Source organism: Pseudophryne corroboree, chromosome 6 (assembly GCF_028390025.1).
Source record: "Pseudophryne corroboree isolate aPseCor3 chromosome 6, aPseCor3.hap2, whole genome shotgun sequence".
NCBI classification, from domain to species: Eukaryota; Metazoa; Chordata; class Amphibia; order Anura; family Myobatrachidae; genus Pseudophryne; species Pseudophryne corroboree.
This window is the reverse complement of record NC_086449.1, coordinates 638648981-638671523: the sequence shown is the minus strand read 5'-3', so window position 1 is coordinate 638671523 and position 22543 is coordinate 638648981. Positions and strand designations below refer to the sequence as shown.

The 22543-nt window shown below is 44.2% G+C and overlaps 1 protein-coding gene across 6 annotated transcripts in view; it reads right to left on the bottom strand.

The window, feature by feature from the left end:
- Window positions 1-22543, bottom strand: part of AFF4 (ALF transcription elongation factor 4) — a 252605-nt gene that overhangs the window by 41949 nt on the left and 188113 nt on the right. For 2 of the 6 annotated variants that reach the window (XM_063928161.1, XM_063928157.1), the window contains exons 5-11: window positions 21124-21210; window positions 20644-20680; window positions 18444-18492; window positions 17474-17528; window positions 14828-14883; window positions 6228-6411; window positions 1065-1976 (exon numbers count right to left, since the gene is read on the bottom strand). In XM_063928161.1, coding sequence (XP_063784231.1) covers window positions 1065-1976; window positions 6228-6411; window positions 14828-14883; window positions 17474-17528; window positions 18444-18492; window positions 20644-20680; window positions 21124-21210 — 1380 coding nt within the window. The remainder of the gene's footprint in view (window positions 1-1064; window positions 1977-6227; window positions 6412-14827; window positions 14884-17473; window positions 17529-18443; window positions 18493-20643; window positions 20681-21123; window positions 21211-22543) is intronic. The other 4 variants (XM_063928159.1, XM_063928162.1, XM_063928158.1 and 1 more) reach the window with 3 other exon arrangements.

Genomic DNA, 22543 nt, shown 5'->3' with positions numbered 1-22543 from the left:
CCGGAGTGTGAAGTGTGCTGAGAGCAATGGCGCACAGCTGCAGTGCTGTGCGCTACCTTGTTGAAGACAGGACGTCTTCTGCAGCCGATTTTCCGGACCTCTTCTGTCTTCTGGCTCTGTAAGGGGGCCGGCGGCGCGGCTCTGGGACCTATCCATGGCTGGGCCTGTGATCGGTCCCTCTGGAGCTAATGTCCAGTAGCCTAAGAAGCCCAATCCACTCTGCACGCAGGTGAGTTCGCTTCTTCTCCCCTTAGTCCCTCGATGCAGTGAGCCTGTTGCCAGCAGGTCTCACTGAACATAAAAAACCTAAAACTAAACTTTTCACTAAGCAGCTCAGGAGAGCCACCTAGTCTGCACCCTTCTCGTTCGGGCACAAAAATCTAACTGAGGCTTGGAGGAGGGTCATAGGGGGAGGAGCCAGTGCACACCAGGTAGTTCTAAAGCTTTACTTTTGTGCCCAGTCTCCTGCGGAGCCGCTATTCCCCATGGTCCTTACGGAGTCCCCAGCATCCACTAGGACGTCAGAGAAATATACTTTCTTTCTAGGAGCTCAGGAGAGCCCCTAGTGTGCATCCAGCTCAGCCGGGCACAGGATTCCAACTGAGGTCTGGAGGAGGGTCTTAGTGGGAGGAGCAAGTGCACACCAGGTAGTCCTAAAGCTTTCTTTAGTTGTGCCCAGTCTCCTGCGGAGCAGCTAATCCCCATGGTCCTTACGGAGTCCCAGCATCCACTTAGGACGTCAGAGAAATTTATTTACACCAGTGGAGCTTACAACCTATATTCCCTACAACAGACATAAACTAGGGTTCATTTTGTTAGAAGCCATCTTTACCTATCAATGTGTTTTAGGAGTTGAAGGAAACCCACTATAAAGCACAATACCACAGAATAGGGCCTCGCTTGGAATATAACCCACAGCCCAATGGTGACTGCAAAGTCATAGGGATAACAGGCAGACTAGTGAGTAAAGAGGATAGTACTTTGGAGTTGAAATTAAAGTTACAATTAAAACACTACTGCAACATTGTCACATAATTGTACAGTCAAGAGCAACCGCCACTGACCTTATGCTTCCTCTTTCCCTTGTTGGTAGTTTTTTCAGTCTGTTTCTGGGTTTCTTTTGGATGTTTCTCTGGTGCAGTCTTTTCAACCTTCAGTGGTTCAGTCTCCTTAGAAGGCCTCCCAGGTATCCTTGATAACAGACTTAAGTCGATCTTTACAATAAGAGGGTATCTGTCCTCTTGCTCACTTAGGGGTGAAAGAAGCTCTTTCTCTTCCATAGGAGAGAACAATCGTTGCCGGAAAAAGCTATCATCCTCCTCAACGGAGGGTTTGGCTGGAGGAGTCCTATTGCTCTCAGAATACTTAGGGGTTTGGGATGAAGGAGGGAGGCTCTCAATTTCATCAGAGTCAGAGGATGAGGTATCAGTTTCAATAAACTCCTTGGATTTCTGAGATGGTTTATTTGAAGGCTTATACTTTTTCCTTTCTGCTGCAGGCCGAGGAGACGACTTAGGCTCTTTTTTAATACTCGGCTTTCTAGAGCCTTTTGTGGCTGCCTTATGTCTATTAACAGGCAGATTGGTGGTCGTTTCTGCTGTTGTTACACTTTCTATTTTGAGTTCTCTTCTTGGTGCCTCTACAGCTGCCTTCTCAATTTTTTTTGGTTGTTTTTTTCCAACATTTCTTCTCTGAGTTGCACTCTCACTTTGAGCTGGAGACTTCTGCCTCCCACGGCTTCCCTCAGAGCCTTTTTGTGCCACTTTGGAGTCTCTGACTGGGGTAGAATTATTGGACTCCTTTGGCCCACTTCGTTCCATATAGCTAGATCCTGTTCCTTGCTCTTGAACATCTTTTCTGGATCCTTGTGATGATGGAATAATGCTCTCTACTGAAGACGCGGGAGACACTTTGTGTGGATTCACTTTATTCAACCAATTATCCAATTGCCACTTGTTTGATGGTGGAGGATCAGGCTTAAACGGAATAGAAAGTATACAAAAGCTTTAACAGATAGAAATAAAACACTCTGGGAAAGAAACGGCAAATTTACACCAACAGACATAACTAAAGCTAGCGACACATTTAGGGGGTTATTCAGATGTGGAAGCAAACCAAAAAAGCAAGCAACTGGGCAGAACCATATTGCAATGCAGGTAGGGCAGATGTAATATTTGCAGAGAGATTTAGAGTTGGGTGGGGTGCATCCAAACCGTAACCTAAGTTGCAGTGTAAAAATAAATCTGTCTAACATTTGATGGCTTTATGCAAAAGCAGACAGTATTTACTCTGCACAGAAAAAAAATATAAAAATGTATTTCCTCCCCTTGCATGGCTACATGGTTTGTTAAAAAAATAAAAAACAAAAAAAAACCCTTACATGCATTTTCTGCCTTGCTTCCAAATCCGGATCACACCCTAAGACTATCTATCCAACCAACCAACCTAACAGCATATCTGGTAATGTATAGGAGCAAATGATAATCTGCTATTTGTTCCCGAATGCTGGAAAATGGAAAAAAAAAATGGTTGTTCAGACACATTGGTTAAATCAAATGGATTTAGCCAATTTGTCTGACCATTATCATCTGTTTTCAATTGTTTAGGAGCAAATAGTCAATTGTCATGCACTCAGACATTACCAGATATTCGTTGCAACCAGCGAATTGGTTGGTTGGAAAAATATTAGAAGTTTATGGCCAGCTTAAATGTACCACAGAGACACAAAGTATATTCAATAAACCAATCTTCAAAAGGTACAACTAGATAAAAATGTTTATAATAAATATTATTCACAAAACTTTTTGTCATTTAAAAGAGCAGTAGCTGAGAGCAGGTCTAATAGGCCCTACACACATGCCGATTTGTTTGAAAGGTATGAACGATCTCGTTCATAAATGAACGAGAACTCGTTCATATCTTTCAGTGTGGAGGCTCCAGCGATGAATGATGCGCGGCCCCGCGCTCGTTCATCGCTGGTCCCCCGTCGGCTGTACATGCAGGCCAATATGGACGATCTCGTCCATATTTGCCTGAACTTCAATGGAGCCGCGTGACGGGGTGAGTGAAGAAACTTCACTCCCCCTGTCACTGCCCCCCCCCCCCCACCGCCGGGTCGCCCGTCGGGCACCTCGGTGGCGGATCGGCATGTCTGTAGGGCCCATTAGTCTAATGACATTGTGTAAATCACTGTTCAGCCTAATCCATTCAAAAGGTTTCATGGAAAACATGCAAATCAATTAAGAAGTAACAACAATCCCCTTATTTGAATTAATTTAGGACAAAAAAGTAACTTAAAAAGAAGTAAGAATTGTTATGCAAACCTAGCTTTCCAGTTTAAATATTTATATTAAAAGGACATTACAGGAAGTCTAAAGGTGCATACACACTTGACGGTTTTTCCCAGCGTGTATGAACAGCGATGATCGCTGACATTGCTGGGCTGAAAAGCGCTCGGTGCATACACACTGAGCGCTTTTCCCCACTGCCCAGCGATGTCAGCGGGGGTGAAAGGCTTTCCATAGCAGGACGCTATGAAAAGCCGCTTACCCCGCCGTTCGTCTACTGGTAATACCAGTAGATGAACGGCAGCTGCTGGCGATGAAGCGGGAGCGTGCATCAGCGTTCACCACTTGTGCATAAGTGGGCTGCTTTCAGCTCAAAATCGCCCAGTGTGTATGGGCCTTACACAATTTAATACCAAAGAACAATAGTTTTCATTCAGATAATATTAAATAATGTTCACTCTGCCAATTACCTTTACAAATGCTTTTTATTCTGATCAACTCTTATACTAGCTGTAATGACCTATTAAGATAAAACAGGCAGCGCTGCTCTCAGGCATCTATTGTCACCTAATTATATGTCTAATAAGAAAGACTCTAGGGCTCATTTAATAACATCGCATTCAGATGAAAAAATAATTACACACACAAAATAAATATATATATATATATATATATATATATATATAAAAATATATAAATAAACACACAATAGGGGCAGGTTCATCAATGCGTGGACAGTGATAAAGTAGAGAGAGATTTAGTACCAACCAGCTCCTAAGGGCCATGTTACAGGTGGTGTTTGAAAAATGACAGGAACCGATTGGTTGGTAGTTTGTCTCTCTCCAATTCACCACTTTCCGAGGCTTAGTAAGTCTCCCCAATTGCCTGTAACAATACTTACCAGCAGCAAAGATCCTGTTCTGACACTTATCGGGATGGTCACATTTCAACATCAACATCCTGAATACTTGTATGTGCGCTCAACTATATACTTTGGGGTTTTTTTTGTTTTAAGAAGAATTTCATAAAAAGCATACTTCAAAAGAGAACGTATTTTTTTATACTAATTTGATTAAAATGCATAAAATATGTAAGACTAATAAGCACATCATTTGGACAGTAGACTATCTAATGCAACAGATGAAGGTACCCGTAAACTTACAGAAGCCAGGATTGGCAATAACATCCTCATATGGGATGTTATTGTCTGGTCATCAGACTACTACTGCTATTTGGGCACATCATTGGAAACAGGACATATCTCGTCAAGACATGGTTAACACAAGTTTATAAGTGCCAGGAGAAGGGGATGAAGAACAATTTGGGCTCTAATGCCATCATCTGGCTGTACTATTATTTCTGCAGTGTAGAGTAATGGGCCCTACACACTGGACGATATACCGTTCATATCTTTCAGTGTGGAGGCAGCAACGATGAACAATGCGTGGCCCCACGCTCGTTCATCGTTGGTGCCCCGTCGCTTTATGCATGCAGGCCAATATGGACGTTCTCGTCCATATTTGCATGCACTGCTATGGAGCCGGGTGACAGGGTGAGTGAAGAAACTTCCCTCCCCGCGCCGCCGGGTTGCCCGTCTGCCGTATCGGCGGTTGGGCAGCTCGGCGACGGGTCGCACAGTGTGTAGGGCCCTTAATACTGGTGACAGAGTAATAAATACTAAGAGCCCACAATTTCAAAGTTGGGATTCTTCTCTTTTAAATAAAGATGCACCCGAGTTTAATGAAGCCATGATCGGGGAAATACTCTCTCATGCCGTAGTTCATAATGTAGGGAGCTATCGGTTTGGTAATCACCAGATAATACATATAGGGCACATACTATGGAATGCGTTCAGCATCCCGGCGGTCAGGAAGCCAGTGGTCATCTGAACAATGACTGAATCCCGATACCTCTCGGGAGACCGGTGCTGAAGGCGAGTAACAGGGTACGGGTCAGGGCACAAGGGAGGGTAGAGTTAGCAGTAGCCGCCACCACTGAAGGGTTAGCCATAGCTGGCACCCCAGGAAGGTTAAGGTTATGGATGGGGGAAGGGTAGAATACTTACCCTGTCCAGAGACTGGATCATCGGTGTCGAGATGCCGCTGTCGGTCATGTGTCCAACGGCATCCTGTCCTCTGGTATAACATACCCAACCCCATAGCATGAAAGCAAAAATAGTCTACTTTTGGAAGACGGTGTAGTCATAGTCGATTCTGTAAGTAGTGCACTTTGAATGCTCTAACCCAGGGATTTGACACCCTGGTCATCAAAACTATGGCCGTGTGCACACCAGGACGATTTTCCGTATTGTAGCAACAAATCGTCTACATCACTGAAACATAGAATTTGACGGCAGATAAGAACCACTTGGCCCATCTAGTCTGCCCCTTTTAATTATCCTTTAGGTAACCTCAACCCTATTTGATGCTTAGTTCTTTTTAAGGATATTCATTATGCCTATGCCAAGCATGTTTAAATTGCTCTACCTTGTTATCCTCTACCACCTCTGATGGGAGGCTATTCCACTTATCCACTACCCTTCTCTGTGCAGCAATTTTTCCTTAAATATCCCCCTCCTACTTCGTCTAGTGTGTGCCCACTATTGCGCACTCACGTGGGTCAATAATGATAACTTCTGTTTGCCCGTGCTGCACGGCAAACCAGAAGATATTGATAATGATAATGCTGCTAAATGCAGCATGGCATGTAAGATCGTGCTGTCATACCACTGCATTGTACAGTGGGGGGTATGGGCGGCACGATATGTGGTCATATCAGCTGGGAAAACATCACTATGATGTGTAACCAGCCTAAGGCTTGGTTCACACTTAAAACGACCAGCAATCTGGCCTATAGTCTGGGAGATTACGCTTCGCCCAGCACCATATCAGATTGCCGGTACATAGTCAATGTAATGAACAACGGAACAATGTAGCACACCTTTTCAGACTGCAATATTACCTCTGGAGAGGCACAGCGTGATGGTTCATTTGCCTCACTGTCACTGGAGCTGCTTTCACTTTCAGAATCTGATCCAGAGCTGCTCTCTGACCCACTGTGGCTGCTCGAATCATCCCTGGAATTCTCCGCTCCTTCACTGTTAGGTTGTGATGGCTCAGAATTACTGATGGAGAGAGAGTAGATTTGAAATAGGTAAGATCTTAAAGCCAGGATGATTGAGAATAAACCAGTACAAAAAAAATAGATAAAAAGGAAACGCTTCTGCTTATTGCATCCATAAAATTGCACTTTTTTTTTTACAAAACACAAACACATTTCCCTAAAACAAACAAAAATAAATAAATAAATAAAATAAACAGTATCTCCAGTAAGGTTACCAAAAGTATTATATAGCGGTGTATTAAATAGCTGTCGGAATCTGCCGTCTTGTCGGAAAGACGGCAGCTTTCCGACAGATTTAGGTCGGAAGGGGTTCCGACCTATTCAAAAAGAGCAGTTTTTTTCTTAACAAGTCAGGAATTCCCGACTTGTCGGAAAACACGTGGATCGGCAGAAAAGACGCCGGTCCGAGTGCTTCTGTCGGAAACAGGGCCAAATCTGACAGATTTTGGCCCCCTTTCCGACAATCTCAAACCGACTTAAAATAAGAATTTACTTACCGATAATTCTATTTCTCGTAGTCCGTAGTGGATGCTGGGGACTCCGTCAGGACCATGGGGATTAGCGGCTCCGCAGGAGACAGGGCACAAAAATAAAGCTTTAGGATCAGGTGGTGTGCACTGGCTCCTCCCCCCATGACCCTCCTCCAAGCCTCAGTTAGGATACTGTGCCCGGACGAGCGTACACAATAAGGAAGGATCTTGAATCCCGGGTAAGACTCATACCAGCCACACCAATCACACCGTACAACTTGTGATCTGAACCCAGTTAACAGTATGACAAAACGTAGGAGCCTCTGAACAGACGGCTCACAACAATAACAACCCGATTTTTTTGTAACAATAACTATGTACAAGTATTGCAGACAATCCGCACTTGGGATGGGCGCCCAGCATCCACTACGGACTACGAGAAATAGAATTATCGGTAAGTAAATTCTTATTTTCTCTAACGTCCTAAGTGGATGCTGGGGACTCCGTCAGGACCATGGGGATTATACCAAAGCTCCCAAACGGGCGGGAGAGTGCGGATGACCCTGCAGCACCGAATGAGAGACTCCATGTCCTCCTCAGCCAGGGTATCAAATTTGTAGAATTTAGCAAACGTGTTTGCCCCTGACCAAGTAAATGCTCAGCAAAGTTGTAAAGCCGAGACCCCTCAGGCAGTCGCCCAAGATGAGCCCACTTCCTTGTGGAATGGGCTTTTTCTGATTTTGTCTGTGGCAAGCCTGCCACAGAATGAGCAAGCTGAATTGTACTACAAATCCAGCGAGCAATCGTCTGTTTAGAAGCAGGAGCACCCATCTTGTTGGGTGCATACAGGCTAAACAGCGAGTCAGATTTTCTGACTCCAGTCGTCCTGGAAACATATATTTTCAGGGCCCTGACAACGGCAAGTAACTTGGAGTCCTCCAAGTCCCTAGTAGCCGCAGGTACCACAATAGGTTGGTTCATGTGAAAAACAGAAAACACCTTAAGGAGAAATTGAGGACGAGTCCTCAATTCTGCCCTGTCAGAATGAAAAATTAAGTAAGGGCTTTTATATGATAAAGCCGGCCATTCTGACACACGCCTGGCTGAAGCCAGGGCTAATAGAATCTTCACCTTCCATGTGAAATAATTTAAGTCCACAGTGGTGAGTGGATCAAACCAATGTGACTTTAGGAAACTCAAAACAACATTGAGATCCCAAGGTGCCACTGGGGGCACAAAAGGAGGCTGTATATGCAGTACCCCTTTTACAAACGTCTGAACTTCAGGCACTGAAGCCAGTTCTTTCTGGAATAAATTTGACAGGGTCGAAATTTGAACCTTAATGGACCCTAATTTTAGGCCCATAGACAGTCCTGTTTTCAGGAAATGTAGGAAACGACCCAGTTGGAATTCCTCTGTAGGGACCTTCTTGGCCTCACACCATGCAACATATTTTCGCCAATTGCGGTGAAAATGTTTTTCGGTTAGATCCTTCCTGGCTTCGACCAGGGTAGGGATGACTTCATCTGGAATGCCCTTTCAGGATCCGGCGTTCAACTGCCATGCCGTCAAACGCAGCCACGGTAAGTCTTGGAACAGACAAGGCCCCTGCTGGAGCAGGTCCTTTCTTAAAGGTAGAGGCCACGGTTCTTCCGTGAGAATCTCTTGAAATTCCGGGTACCAAGTCCTTCTTGACCCATCCGGAACCACGAGTATCGTTCTTACTCATCTCCTTGATTCTCAGTACTTTTGGTATGAGATGCATAGGAGGGAACACATACCCTGACTGGTACACCCACAGTGTTACCAGAGCGTCCACCGCTATTGCCTGAGGGTCCCTTGACCTGGCGCAATATCTGTCTAGTTTTTTGTTCAGGCGGGACGCCATCATGTCCACCTTTGGTTTTTCCCAACGGTTTACAATCATGTGGAAGACTTCCCGCTGAAGTCCCCACTCTCCCGGGTGGAGGTTATGCTGAGGAAGTCTGCTTCCCAGTTTTCCACTCCCGGAATTAACACTGCTGAGAGTGTTATCACATGATTTTTCGCCCAGCGAAGAATCCTTGCAGTTTCTGCCATTTCCCTCCTGCTTCTTGTGCCGCCCTGTTTTCGTGGGAGACTGCCGTGATGTTGTCCCACTGGATCAATACCGGCTGACCTTGAAGCAGAGGTCTTGCTAAGCTTAGAGCCTTGTAAATTGGCCTTAGCTCCATTATATTTATGTGGAGAGAAGTCTCCAGACTTGATCACACTCCCTGGAAATTTTTTCCTTGTGTGACTGCTCCCCAGCCACTCAGGCTGGCATCAGTGGTCACCAGGACCCAGTCCTGAATGCCGAATCTGCGGCCCTTTCATAGATGAGCACTCTGCAGCCACCGCAGAAGCAACACCCTTGTCCTTGGAGACAGGGTTATCCGCTGATGCATCTGAAGATGCGATCCGGACCATTTTCCCAGCAGATCCCACTGAAAGGTGAAATCTACCGAATGGGATCGCTTTGTAAGAAACCACCATTTTTCACAGGACCCTTTGTGCAATGATGCACTGATACTTTTCCTGGTTTTAGGAGGTTCCTGACTAGCTCGGATAACTCCCTGGCTTTCTTCTCCGGGAGAAAACATCCTTTTCTGGACTGTGTCCAGAATCATCCCTAGGAACATTAGACGTGTCGTCGGAAAAAGCTGCGATTTTGGAATATTTAGAATCCACTCGTGCTGTCGTAGAACTACTTGAGATAGTGCTACTCCGACCGCCAACTGTTCTCTGGACCTTGCCCTTATCAGGAAAGCGTCCATATTTCTTTTAGGAAGAATCATCATTTCGGCCATTACCTTGGTAAAGACCCGGGGTGCCGTGGACAATCCAAACGGCAGCGTCTGAACTGATAGTGACAGTTCTGTACCACGAACCTGAGATACCCTTGGTGAGAAAGGCAAAATTTGGACTTGTAGGTAAGCGTCCCTGATATCCAGTGACACCATATCGTCCTGGTTCGCTATCACTGCTCTGAGTGACTCCATCTTGATTTGAACCCTTGTATGTAATTGTTCAAATCTTTTTTATCTCACCGAGCCGTTTGGCTTCAGTACCACAATATATTGTGGAATAATACCCCTTCCCTTGTTGTAGGAGGGGTACTTTGATTATCACGTGCTGGGAATACAGCCTGTGAATTTTTTTTTCCAATACTGCCTCCCTGTCGGAGGGACACGTTGGTAAAGCAGACTTCAGTAACTTGTGAGGGGAAGACGTCTCGAATTTCCAATGTACACCTGGGATACTACGTGTAGGATCCAGGAGTCCACTTGCGAGTGAGCCCACTGCGTGCTGAAACTCTTGAGATGACCCCCCACCGCACCTGAGTCCGCTTGTATGGCCCCAGCGTCATGCTGCGGACTTGGCAGAAGCTGTGGAGGACTTCTGTTCCTGGGAATGGGCTGCCTGCTGCAGTCTTCTTCCCTTTCCTCTAACCCTGGGCAGATATGACTGGCCTTTTGCCCGCCTGCCTTTATGGGTACGAAAGGACTGAGACTGAAAAGACTGTGTCCTTTTCTGCTGAGATGTGACTTGGGGTAACAAAAGTGGATTTTCCAGCTGTTGCCATGGCCACCAGGTCCGATGGACCGCCCCTTTATACGGCAATACTTCCATGTGCCGTCTGGAATCTGCATCACCTGACCACTGTCGTGTCTGGCAGATATGGACATCACATCTACTCTTGATGCCAAAATGCAAATATCCCTCTGCGCATCTCGCATATATAGAAATGCATCCTTAAAATGCTCTATAGTCAATAAAATATTGTTCCTGTCAAGGGTATCAATATTTTCAGTCAGGAAATCCGACCAAGTCCCCCCAGCGCTGCACATCCAGGCTGAGGCGATTGCTGGTCGTAGTATAACACCAGTATGTGTGTATATACTTCTTAGGATATTTTTCATCTTCCTATCAGCTGGCTCCTTGAGGGCGGCCGTATCTGGAGACGGTAACGCCACTTGTTTTTATAAGCGTGTGAGCGCCTTATCCACCCTAAGGTGTGTTTCCCAACTCGCCCTCACTTCTGGCGGGAAAAGGTATACCTCCAATAATTTTCCATCGGAGGAAACCCACGTATCATCACACACTTTAATTTATCTGATTCAGGAAAAACTACAAGTAGATTATTCCCACCCTACATAATACCCTTATTTGTGGTACTTGTAGTATCAGAAATATGTAACACCTCCTTCATTGCCCTTAACATGTAACGTGTGGCCCTAAAGGAAAATACGTTTGTTTCTTCACCGTCGACACTGAAGTCAGTGTCCGTGTCTGTGTCGACCAACTGAGGTAAATGGGCGTTTTTACAAGCCCCTGACGGTGTCTGAGACGCCTGGACAGGTACTAATTTGTTTGCCGGCCGTCTCATGTCGTCAACCGACCTTGCATCGTGTTGACATTATCACGTAATTCCTAAATAAGCCATCCATTCCGGTGTCGACTCCCTAGAGAGTGACATCACCCATACAGGCAATTTGCTCCGCCTCCTCACCAACATCGTCCTCCTACATGTCGACACACACGTACCGACACACAGCACACACACAGGGAATGCTCTGATAGAGGACAGGACCCCACTAGCCCTTTGGGGAGACAGAGGGAGAGTTTGCCAGCACACACCAAAAACGCTATAATTATACAGGGACAACCCCTTATACAAGTGTTTTCCCTTATAGCATTTTCACATATGTAATCATATCGCCAAATAAGTGCCCCCCCTCTCTGTTTTAACCCTGTTTCTGTAGTGCAGTGCAGGGGAGAGCCTGGGAGCCTTCCTCTCAGCAGAGCTGAGCAGGAAAATGGCGCCGTGTGCTGAGGAGAATAGGCCCCGCCCCCTAAAACGGCGGGCTCTTCTCCCGGAGATTGTGAGATCTGGCAGGGGTTAAATACATCCATATAGCCTCAAGGGCTATATGTGATGTATTTTAGCCATAAAAAAGGTATAATACATTGCTGCCCAGAGCGCCCCCCCAGCGCCCTGCACCCTCAGTGACCGCTGGTATGAAGTGTGCTGACAACAATGGCGCACAGCTGCAGTGCTGTGCGCTACCTTATGAAGACTGAAAGTCTTCTGCCGCCTGTTTCTGGACCTCTGGACCTCTTCAACTTCGGCATCTGCAAGGGGGGTCGGCGGCGCGGCTCCGGGACGAACCCCAGGGTAAGACCTGTGTTCCGACTCCCTCTGGAGCTAATGGTGTCCAGTAGCCTAAGAATCCAATCCATCCTGCACGCAGGTGAGTTGAAATTCTCTCCCCTAAGTCCCTCGATGCAGTGAGCCTGTTGCCAGCAGGACTCACTGAAAATAAAAAACTTTTTCTAAGCAGCTCTTTAGGAGAGCCACCTAGATTGCACCCTGCTCGGACGGGCACAAAAACCTAACTGAGGCTTGGAGGAGGGTCATGGGGGGAGGAGCCAGTGCACACCACCTGATCCTAAAGCTTTATTTTTGTGCCCTGTCTCCTGCGGAGCCGCTAATCCCCATGGTCCTGACGGAGTCCCCAGCATCCACTTAGGACGTTAGAGAAAAAAAAGTCGGATTGAGCAGGGCGTCCCCCCGGCCAGGCTCTTCACCCCCCCACCACCGCAGACATCACCCCCGCTGCAGCAGACTTTTCCCTCCGCTGGCAGCTCCCCCCGCCGCCGCCCAGCTCTCCCTGCCGCCACTGTCAGCGCACCGACAGCTGCTGACGGCAGCAGCAGGACAGGACCCCTGGTACGGCCAAAGTCGACAGTCTGATTTGGCCGTCCCTTGAATAGCCCTTGTCAGAACCATTACGACAAATGCATGTCGGAATGGATCTGACACTTACTGAATACACCCCTTAATCTTGGATAATAATTGTAAAATAGTAAGACTAATAAGAAGAGCTTTTCTAATTGTTAAATACCATTAGACTATTTCCTACATAAAAACATGGTCTTAAGAACAAGGACATAGTGAAGAAACCTATTTCCGATTTGCTCCTGCGCAATTGTCAGTTCAACAATGGTTCCAAGACTGCTGCTGTTTTAACTTCAAAATGAACTAGCTGCAGGGAAGGCCACAGATACAGCTGTCATATACTATTATCCTCTGCAAAAGCCACAAACTTCCCCCATTAACAGCTTGTGAGTGATACCTAACACAGGATTTTCTGCAATAAAGGGAAGTTTCTATTTCTGGTTAAACCTGGGCACTGAATCTGTTGGGGGACACAATACCATAAAAATATATAGTCTGCATTAAATCTTTAGCACTCTTTAAATATCTTCAAGCTGTTTTATCTCCTCAATCTTCTATATTCCCATGAAGATGGGCAGCAGAAACACTGTTTTCCCTGAAACTTCACATCCAAAAGTTCAGAATCTGTTAGATTGCCGTCAACGTTAAACATATGTCCCAAGGAACTAGGGAAGGATTGAATGGTGGTCGCAAATGAATTCTGCACTTCTGATAAGTGTGCCAACCTCATCTGGAAGTAAAGCGAGACTGCAGAGACCTGAACCCCTAAGGAACTCCATTTCAATCCACTATCCATAAAAAATAACTGTGGAAAGTGCTCAAACCACTAAGCGCTGCAAATTGCCGGTTATAAAGATAGTGTACGGGTACTTCATTTTAAGGCATGCAGACCACACAGCCCAGCACCATTCAGTTGAGCTGCACTGTTGTACACAGATTCCTGCTCCACCTGCTGGTTTCCAATGTGGACCAAAGACCTCACAACCATAAATGAAGAGCAACAAATCAATGAGATCTGAAAGCGGAAATCCATCATCACAATCATCCACAATCCATATGGCAAACAGACACCCTTGTTGAAGTTGCTGTCCACAAGAGGAGCTGCTTACAACTTCTTGGACATTAACTGTCCGGACAACTGACCGGACAACTGAGTGTGTGAGACTTCTCCTACTCCCACAAACAAAACTGTGCAAACTGCCCATCTCTGAATATACAGAAGAGTACTTTACTAGTCTGTGTAATGAGTTTATCTTGTTCTGCTGTTATGTGCCTCTCTAGATTGCAAGTGAACCACTAAGCCAGATAGAGAAGCCGCTGCCTAGTAGGCTGTCTGCCTGCCATGCAGAGCCTGGCAGCAGTTTTCTTTGTAGTCCAGGCCTATTCACCTCTGTGCTGTCCTCCTTGAGGGGCAGAGTACTGCCTTATTGTATCTGAGCGTTAAGATACGGTCAGGATCCTGGCGTTCAGTGTTGACTTATATGTAGCTCTCTGAATGCAAACCTTCCAAACTTGCTCTGGATCACTTTCACAGGCTTGTGTGCCAAAGCTAAAGCAGTTGAAAGAGTGGTACCTGCAGCTACATAAATAGACTTAAGAATGGTCTCACATTTTCCTATCCTTACGAGCAGCAGAATTTCAGAAGTGGTGGCCTTAGCCAGTTGCACTATACAGATTTTCCCATTTAATCATGTTCCTTTTGGAAAATGTAGTGATCTGTGTGCATCCACGTAGAGCAAATGGTCAGCCGATTCCTCACTTTTCTGGATGTGTAGTGCATGCCACACTGCCCCACTAACTCAACCACCACATTCTATTAGTGCTCGTCTGAGCAAAGGATACCAGACAGACAGCTCCGCTATACGTCACCCTCTCTGTGATAGCCAAGAAGAATCAGAAATCCATATACCCAGTTGACAACAAGCACATATTTTAGGGGCTTATGATGGACATACAGCATGGTTAACAATATTTTTTAATTAAATGTTAACAAATAACCAAGATACAAGTCTGACTAGGTTCTTTTCAAACACACAGCTGTATTAAAGACGGCATTACATAACTGCTCAATTTCAACCACAAGGTAGAACAAATAAAACCAGTTAAGCTCGCACATACATAAAGAACTATGCATGATATAGTAACAATTTAAGAAAGTCTCAGTAAGTAATGCTATGCAAACCTACCTTCCTGGTGTGTTGGTTGGTACGGTTTTATCACAGTCCTGCAGGAAAACAAGACGCTACATTTTTAGGTAATATGTAAATATCTCAAACAACTAAATTCAAGTCGATATAGAAGTAACTGCGGCATCAATCATGGTGTACAGCATTTCTAACATTTGGAAATAAAATAATTCTGAAAATAATTTAGAAGAGGCTTGGAAACCGAATAGTAAACGTGAATCAGTGGTCAGCTACTAAATTGTCTAACTCATGAGTACTTACTATCAAATGGGAAAAGGGTCAGTAGAGAACTTGAGGAAGAGAGAGAAGATGTTTGAGGAGTTGAGTTGTTGATAGCTTTGCTGCTAGGGGTGAGCAATCAGAATTGGATTTTGGTGTATATGGGGAGTCGGAGCCAGTGTAAGGACATGAAGAGGGGTATGGTGGATGAACAGTAATCGTTATGCTTTACGGACAGACAGGATCACGGCTGTCAGTATACCGACAGTGGCATTCCGTCTGTTTAAATCCTGGCAGCAATGCATGAATACCCTGCAGAGGTCATGATTCCATCCGGGGGTATTTCACTGGCTGTCAGGATTCCGGCATCAGTCTCCTGAACGTCGGGATCCCAATGTATTTTAACTGCATCCCGATGCAGAGCAGTAACAGTGGAAGATTAGTCTTGCCACAGTACTTAGAACATATTAAAGTGGGGATATATAAGTGAGGAAAATGCCAAGAAGAGGGATGGTGCGGAGGTCCAGGTAAGAGGAGAATAAATCGGTTTAAGGGGAGAATTCAATTAGGTGAGAGTGTGGTCCTGCGAGGCGAATTCATGGCACATTTGCACTGCGAGTTACATTTACAAATCAATGCCAAACTTTAATTCGCCTAATTTTGTGTGCACCGCCTGAGAAGGTGAAAAGTTAAAGAAATTCTTTATTTTACTGGTAAAAATGTCGGGACTTTCTTCAGAACACTATGGACCGCCCACTAATGACTAATTAGGCATTTTTCAATTAGCTTGGTTTGGCTAATGTTACATGTCATTTTTGTGAGAAAAAAAATGGCCTCAAAGTACCTCAGTATCAACTTTTTTGCTAATTTATGCAGCCCAAATTTAATTAAAGCATTTATTTAAGTAAAAAATAAATTGCTTTTTATAACTTTTTAAAAGTGGCTTCAAATTATCCCCAAATAACCTTTTTTTTCTATTTTTATTTTTTGCTTTCAGTACACCCAATACCCCTTTCACATCGCAAAAAACCCGGTATCGACCCGGCATCTTTCCGGGTCAGCGTGCGGCGTGAAAGGGCCGTGGCCGAATTCCTGGGTAGCCTGAGTATGAGAAGGCATTTGTTTGCAGAAAAGGAGGGAGGTAATAGATTGCTAGTTTTTGATATAATGGTCGAACAGTCACATATAGAGAGCTGCAGTTCCCATTTTACCACGCACAGCTTTCATTGCTTAATCTGTGGCCTTTAATTTGCTTAATGCAGTTTTAAAGCACTTACTGATGCTACACTCTGGGTGTAATAATTTCATATTCTAATAAACTGTCCTTTCTATTGCTTTAAGAATTAAAGTATCCCACTGCTGATCAGTTTGATAGTTTAGTGCAGTGGTTCTCAACCGTGGTCCTTAAGTAGCCCACAACTGTTCATGTTTTCCAGATCTCCTCACAGGATTGCAAGTGAAATAATTTGCTCCACCTGTGGGTCTTTTAAAATGTGTCAGTGAGTAATGAATACACCTGTTCAACTGCTAGGTGACCTGGAAAACATGAACTGTTGGGGATACTTGAGGACCGAGGTTGAGAACCACTGGTTTAGGGTAAATGCAACAACTTGCAGGAACGCGCCTATTGTTTGGAGATATACCTGCTAGAATTAAATCGGCAATCATTTAAAACAGCAAAACCTGTTTCTGCCTTTTAAAATTATTGCAGCTTTAAGTGTAATGGCTAATCACTTGCAGGCTATTACATTTAAACTATATGTCAGAGGTTCCCAAACGCGGTCCTCAAGGCACCCCAACAGTCCAGGATTTAGGTATATCCATGGCTCGGCATAGATGGTTAAATCAAATTAACTTAGGTGCTAATTAAGTCAACTGTGTCCAAGCATGGGTACATTTAAAACCTGGACCCTTGAGGACAGTGTTTGGGAACCTCTGCTATATGTATACAAACAAAGTCAATTTTCAGGCACTCTAACCACAACTAACAAAACTGTGTAGTACTGCTGTGTTCATTATTCGGAGTAAAGGTGCTGATGAGTAAGTATTTATACAAGGTATCCTTCTAGTACTGATGCCACTTTGGCCGATCAAAATTGCCGGATATCGCGAAGTACAGTGTGCCCGATGGTCATTATCACGGTATCCAATTAGAGGCATTTTTGATCGGCTGAATTTGGACCCGCGATTACACGGAAACACATGAGCTCCGGGATAAGTCCCCCATCCCATGTCTAATCACTGCTCTGACAGCCCCTTATCGCGGATTATGCTTCAGGTGCCTGAGGTACCAGCAGCATAATCCCTGATAAATGCCAGCATCAGGAGAAAACAATGCCGGCATCGGGGCGTATAGGATGGCACCATAAATTGTAGGAAACAAACTGTAAAAATAATAGAAACCTCTATCGTTCTTGTTAAATGTACCTGATCTAGATCACTCTCTTCACTGGTGGTTATCATCAAGTCTTCCTTTAAATTGCTGTAAAACAGAACTAAAATTAGTAATGTCACTGGTAAAATGATTAAATATCGGCAAGCAGTCCTCCACACATACATTTTTAAAAATAAGGAGTGTTCGTTCCACATATGTTCAATACATGTTACTGTGACTAAAGTCTATCTGCAATGCTTAGAAACCTAAAAACACAATTCATATTTTGTACTGCATGTGTGTGATATATATATATATACATACATACATACATACACGCATACATACACATATATATATATATATATATATATATATACACATATACACACACACACACACACACAAGTTGAGCAAAATCCCAAACTGTAGTGAGTTTACTTAATTTCATATTCTATTATAATTAGCAGGAACACTATGTCAAATATGTTATTCTAATGTTGTGAGAAGCAAACAATTAAAGTGAAAAAAAAAAGCCATCAAGAAGTTGGAAACTGTTGCCTTATTTGATACTTTTACTCTGCAGGCTTTTACAATTAACAGAGCTGACTAGTTACATTTACTTATTTGCTTGCGTGGCAAAATATTGGCCTCAAAATAGATATTTAAATCTAAACGAACCCACAATGAATTAACAGGACGCCGAGTGTTCTTTCAGGATAAAAGGTTGTTGCCAGCTTATGGCATTAGTAAAACTCCCTGTGATCTATTTATACTCCTTCACATAATCCAGGACAATGTAACACAGGTGCTAATAGTCAGCAATTTAGAACTTGTCCTATACAAGACATTCTCCCCAACTCCCATTGGCACAAGTTTTAATGATATAACGCCCACAGTAATGGCGAATTTATGAATAGTGCAAATATAGGACAATGGCTGACTTATCTGTGCGCAATAGAATAAGTCTGTATAAGCATATGTAGTGGATTTTAGTATTTTTTGCAAGAGAAAACTACTTACGATTTAGATGGATGACCATTGGAAGCTTTCGTTGATGTACTGTATCTTTCTGTGAATATTAAATTAAAAAGAAGAAAAAAACTATTAAAAAACCCCAGCTAAACATAAGTGTTAGAACAGGAAGACAGATTGCTAGGCAGGCATGTATATTTCCTAATTTACAAGAAATGAATGGTAAGTGAACACTAGTCTTAAATGGCCCCTGCAAGGACCGATTATGTTGAAACGCAAAGGATAGTTCTGTATACACTCTGAAACAATTGGATTAACAAAAAAAATTGGCAATGTTTGTCTGTGCGGGTGTAGTACTGCTGACCGACGGTCAGGAGACCGCCGGTCAGCCTACCGACGCTGGGATCCCGGGCAGCATACCGACGCCGGGATCCCGGCGGGGAGGGGTGAGTGCAGCAAGCCCCTTGCGGGCTCGCTGCGCTCGCCACACTGCGGGCTCTGTGGCGACCGGGTTCTATTCCCACTCTATGGGTGTCGTGGACACCCACGAGTGGAAACAGTCCCTGTTGGTCGGCATGCCGACCATCGGGATAGTGACCCGTCGGGCTGGTGGAGGAGGTCATGTGACTGTCGGTCAGCTAACCGGCGGTCACATGAATACCACCCGTCTGTGCATTAAGGGACACTTTAATGGATTTCTGTTCCAGCTCTGGTCTGAGCAAAACATTATTCCCAGTGTGGATTAATACAGTAATGGATATAAAATAAGAACAACGCATATCGACTAGATAATCCAACTTTTACTTTTTTTTTTTTAATTTAAAATAAAAAAAAGAAGAAGAAAGTTTTTCACTTATTTCTTTAACTGCCATCTCCATATAAATGTATTATTTACATAATGTAGGAGTATATGAAAAGCTGCTGGATAATCACTGCAGAGGAGAAGCAACATTTTGATCAACGCTTACTACACGCTGACAACATTGGGAAACAAACATTTACATAACATCCAACAAGTGAATTTTATTATTCTGGACAGTTTTGGAGCATGCATACAAAACACTAGGGGCCTGCCATGGCCCCTGGAGGTCTGTGTACCATTTCTAAAGCATTAATCTGCTCCCATTACCTCTCACACAACAACACTGCCACACTGTGTGCACAAGAGGAAGGTGACCAGTCAGAGTTTTTGGTTGGGAGTAGGGACACACCTCAAAATGGAACCAGGATTTGGCACAAAAGTCTTTATGGCACATTAGCCTTCTAGAGACGGGATGGGGTCGGGATTCCCGTGGTCAGCATACCGATACCGAGATCCCGGCTGCCAGGAGGGCTTGGGCAACAAACCCCCTTGCGGGTTCTCTGCGCTCGCCACAGGTTCTATTCCCACTCTATGGGTGACGTGGACATCCACGAGTGGGAATATCCCTGGACCCCCTGCCGGCATCCTGGTGGCTGGGATCTTGGTGTCTGTACGCTGAAATGGCAATAGTTGCAAAGTAACCATTTATTAAAGAGATGCTTTGAAAAACACAAACTCAAATTTCTACTTAGTTTTGTAAAGTGAAATACCACTTACAGAAGCAACAGCTGTACACAGCATCTAAGCTAATTGTCTGCTGCACTATGTAGTTCACCAGACTCTACATCAAAGGCTGATTATCACACATGACCATGATTCCACATCAGCCCTAGCCAAGTGAACTTGCTACACTATTGGGAAGGGGGGGAGAATTCATTTAGCAGCGGTAATTTACCATAGGTGAAAAAAGGGTGTCAGTCTCAGGCTGCAACGCCCTGAGTTATTCAATTTCAGACCCTTTTTCTCAGCTGGTTGGTTACCCTGTTAACGTGTATTAACCTATAGCGTCTGGGATACATTCCCAGACTTATGGGTTAACACGTCTGTGGCATACGCAAACAGGCCATTTATCACAGATTTTTTTCCGAGCCTGCTCAGGCTCAAAAAGATATCCTCGTTAACTGCAACCTGCAGGCTGCCACCGGCTTTAACTGAATAGCGCCACTGCTTCAATAAGCCTGCAGTAAATTACTGCAGATAATTGAATTGCCCCTATGTCTTATTTTAAAACACATTGACCAAAGGCATGAGTTTTGGGGTTACTGCAAACTTTATAGACACTGAGTGGTCAAGTCTGTCTATCACTTATAAGCCACACAGACATACTACAAAATAAAATAAGAAAACCATAAATGTTTGGTGCATTAGAGGAATGAAAATACTCACTTTGATCAGTGGAGGAAAAGTTTGACTGTTGTGATTCCTTAAAATAAAAAGTTTTGAATGATAGAACTTCAATTTAGGAGTTACAACACAAAACAGTTTGTAAAAATAAAATAACTACAACTAATGTCTGCATTTCAGTTAAACAATGATAAAACTGTAAGCACCATAGCATGTTAAGCTAAACAATGTGCAATGCAATGGGCGATTTAACTAGTCACTATTCTTTACATAACACTCATCCCCTCCCCCCACCCCAAGACTAGTGGAAGAGAGGACGTTCCCATGAACTATATTGTCCCACAGTATATCTGCCACCCCTCTCAATCTCTCAAGTAATTCTGGAAAATCAAGTATACTGTATAAATGATGGGGGGGGGGGGGGGGAGCTGGGGTCTTACTTGACATTTTTTATTTTGGCAAAACTAACAAATGAGCAAATCATCTTTAAAACATTGAAGCAAGGGGTACAGTGAAACCAACCTTTGTTGGGAATGGAAACTTTGAGGGCTCAGTTTTGCAAGGGGTGTGGATAGCAGTCAGAGGGGGAGGCCATGAGTGGGTCATCTCCTGTAAATGAAAATCGTACCCAATAATGAAACTTTTACATAGAGATACTAAGTGACACAGACATGATCATATTAAAGCATTTTCTTGTGTGCAGTGTAGTATACTATGCTTATTACCTTTATTATGTTAGAGTCTATACACTGTGGCCTTAATATAGCGCACAAGAACACGCTGACAATAGAAAGTTGGACATGCACTGTTCATGTGCATTACTACGGTGCATTTACTCAAATTAATCAATTATCTCCATGTGTGAATGTGTTCAGAAGCCGTTCCTCAGAATAAGAGGGCTACGGTAATTAGCTTTCCAGCTATCCGCCCCTGGTACGGACACAAGCAGCATTGCTAGAACATTTTGTTCTGCCCAGTATGATCCTGCTGCTTTCCTTCACTGCTAATGGCTGATGTACAACAGTGGCATATCTGAATGAACCCATATGGGTTTTCCCCACATTATAAGGTGACCCTGAACTAGACTGTTTGTAACCACTCTTAGTTCGAAAACAGTTTTTGGAAGCTTATCTTCAAGAGACAACAGACCGTGAAAACCAGCAGTGAACGATGACAGGCCTGGAGGCTGGCATCTGAATTATCCTGTTCCTTAAGGCAAAACATGTTGATGCTGTTGTCTCGGAGCCACCAGAACCACCAACACATTTTTGGATATAGGCCAACGTAGTTGTCTAGTCAACTGATTGCTCAGCTTGTCCCATTTTTAGATTTGTTTTGAAAAACAGTTGGCTGGTACTGTGCAACTGCACAGCTCTGAATCAGGAGACCATCTTTCCTAGCACACTCATGCGTCATATTGTTCAGGCTGCATCCTCCTCCTAAAGCCTCAAGTAAGACAGCTTAATGAGCGGATACCATTGAAGATTAAATTCTAGCCCAACTGGACCAGCATATAGACATATGTCAACCAAACATTCATACATCTCAAGGATATGTTCCCACCAAGGTCATCAATTAAACGTAGACTTAAGATTGCAATGTTTCCAAGAGTTGTTACAGCCATGTTTCTACTACCTTGTTGATCCAAACAGAAGCTAAATTGTGTATCAAAGAAGCAACAACTTTGACAATTAAAATAAGAATTTACTTACCGATAATTCTATTTCTCATAGTCCGTAGTGGATGCTGGGGACTCCGTAAGGACCATGGGGAATAGCGGCTCCGCAGGAGACTGGGCACATCTAAAGAAAGCTTTAGGACTATCTGGTGTGCACTGGCTCCTCCCCCTATGACCCTCCTCCAAGCCTCAGTTAGGATACTGTGCCCGGACGAGCGTACACAATAAGGAAGGATTTTGAATCCCGGGTAAGACTCATACCAG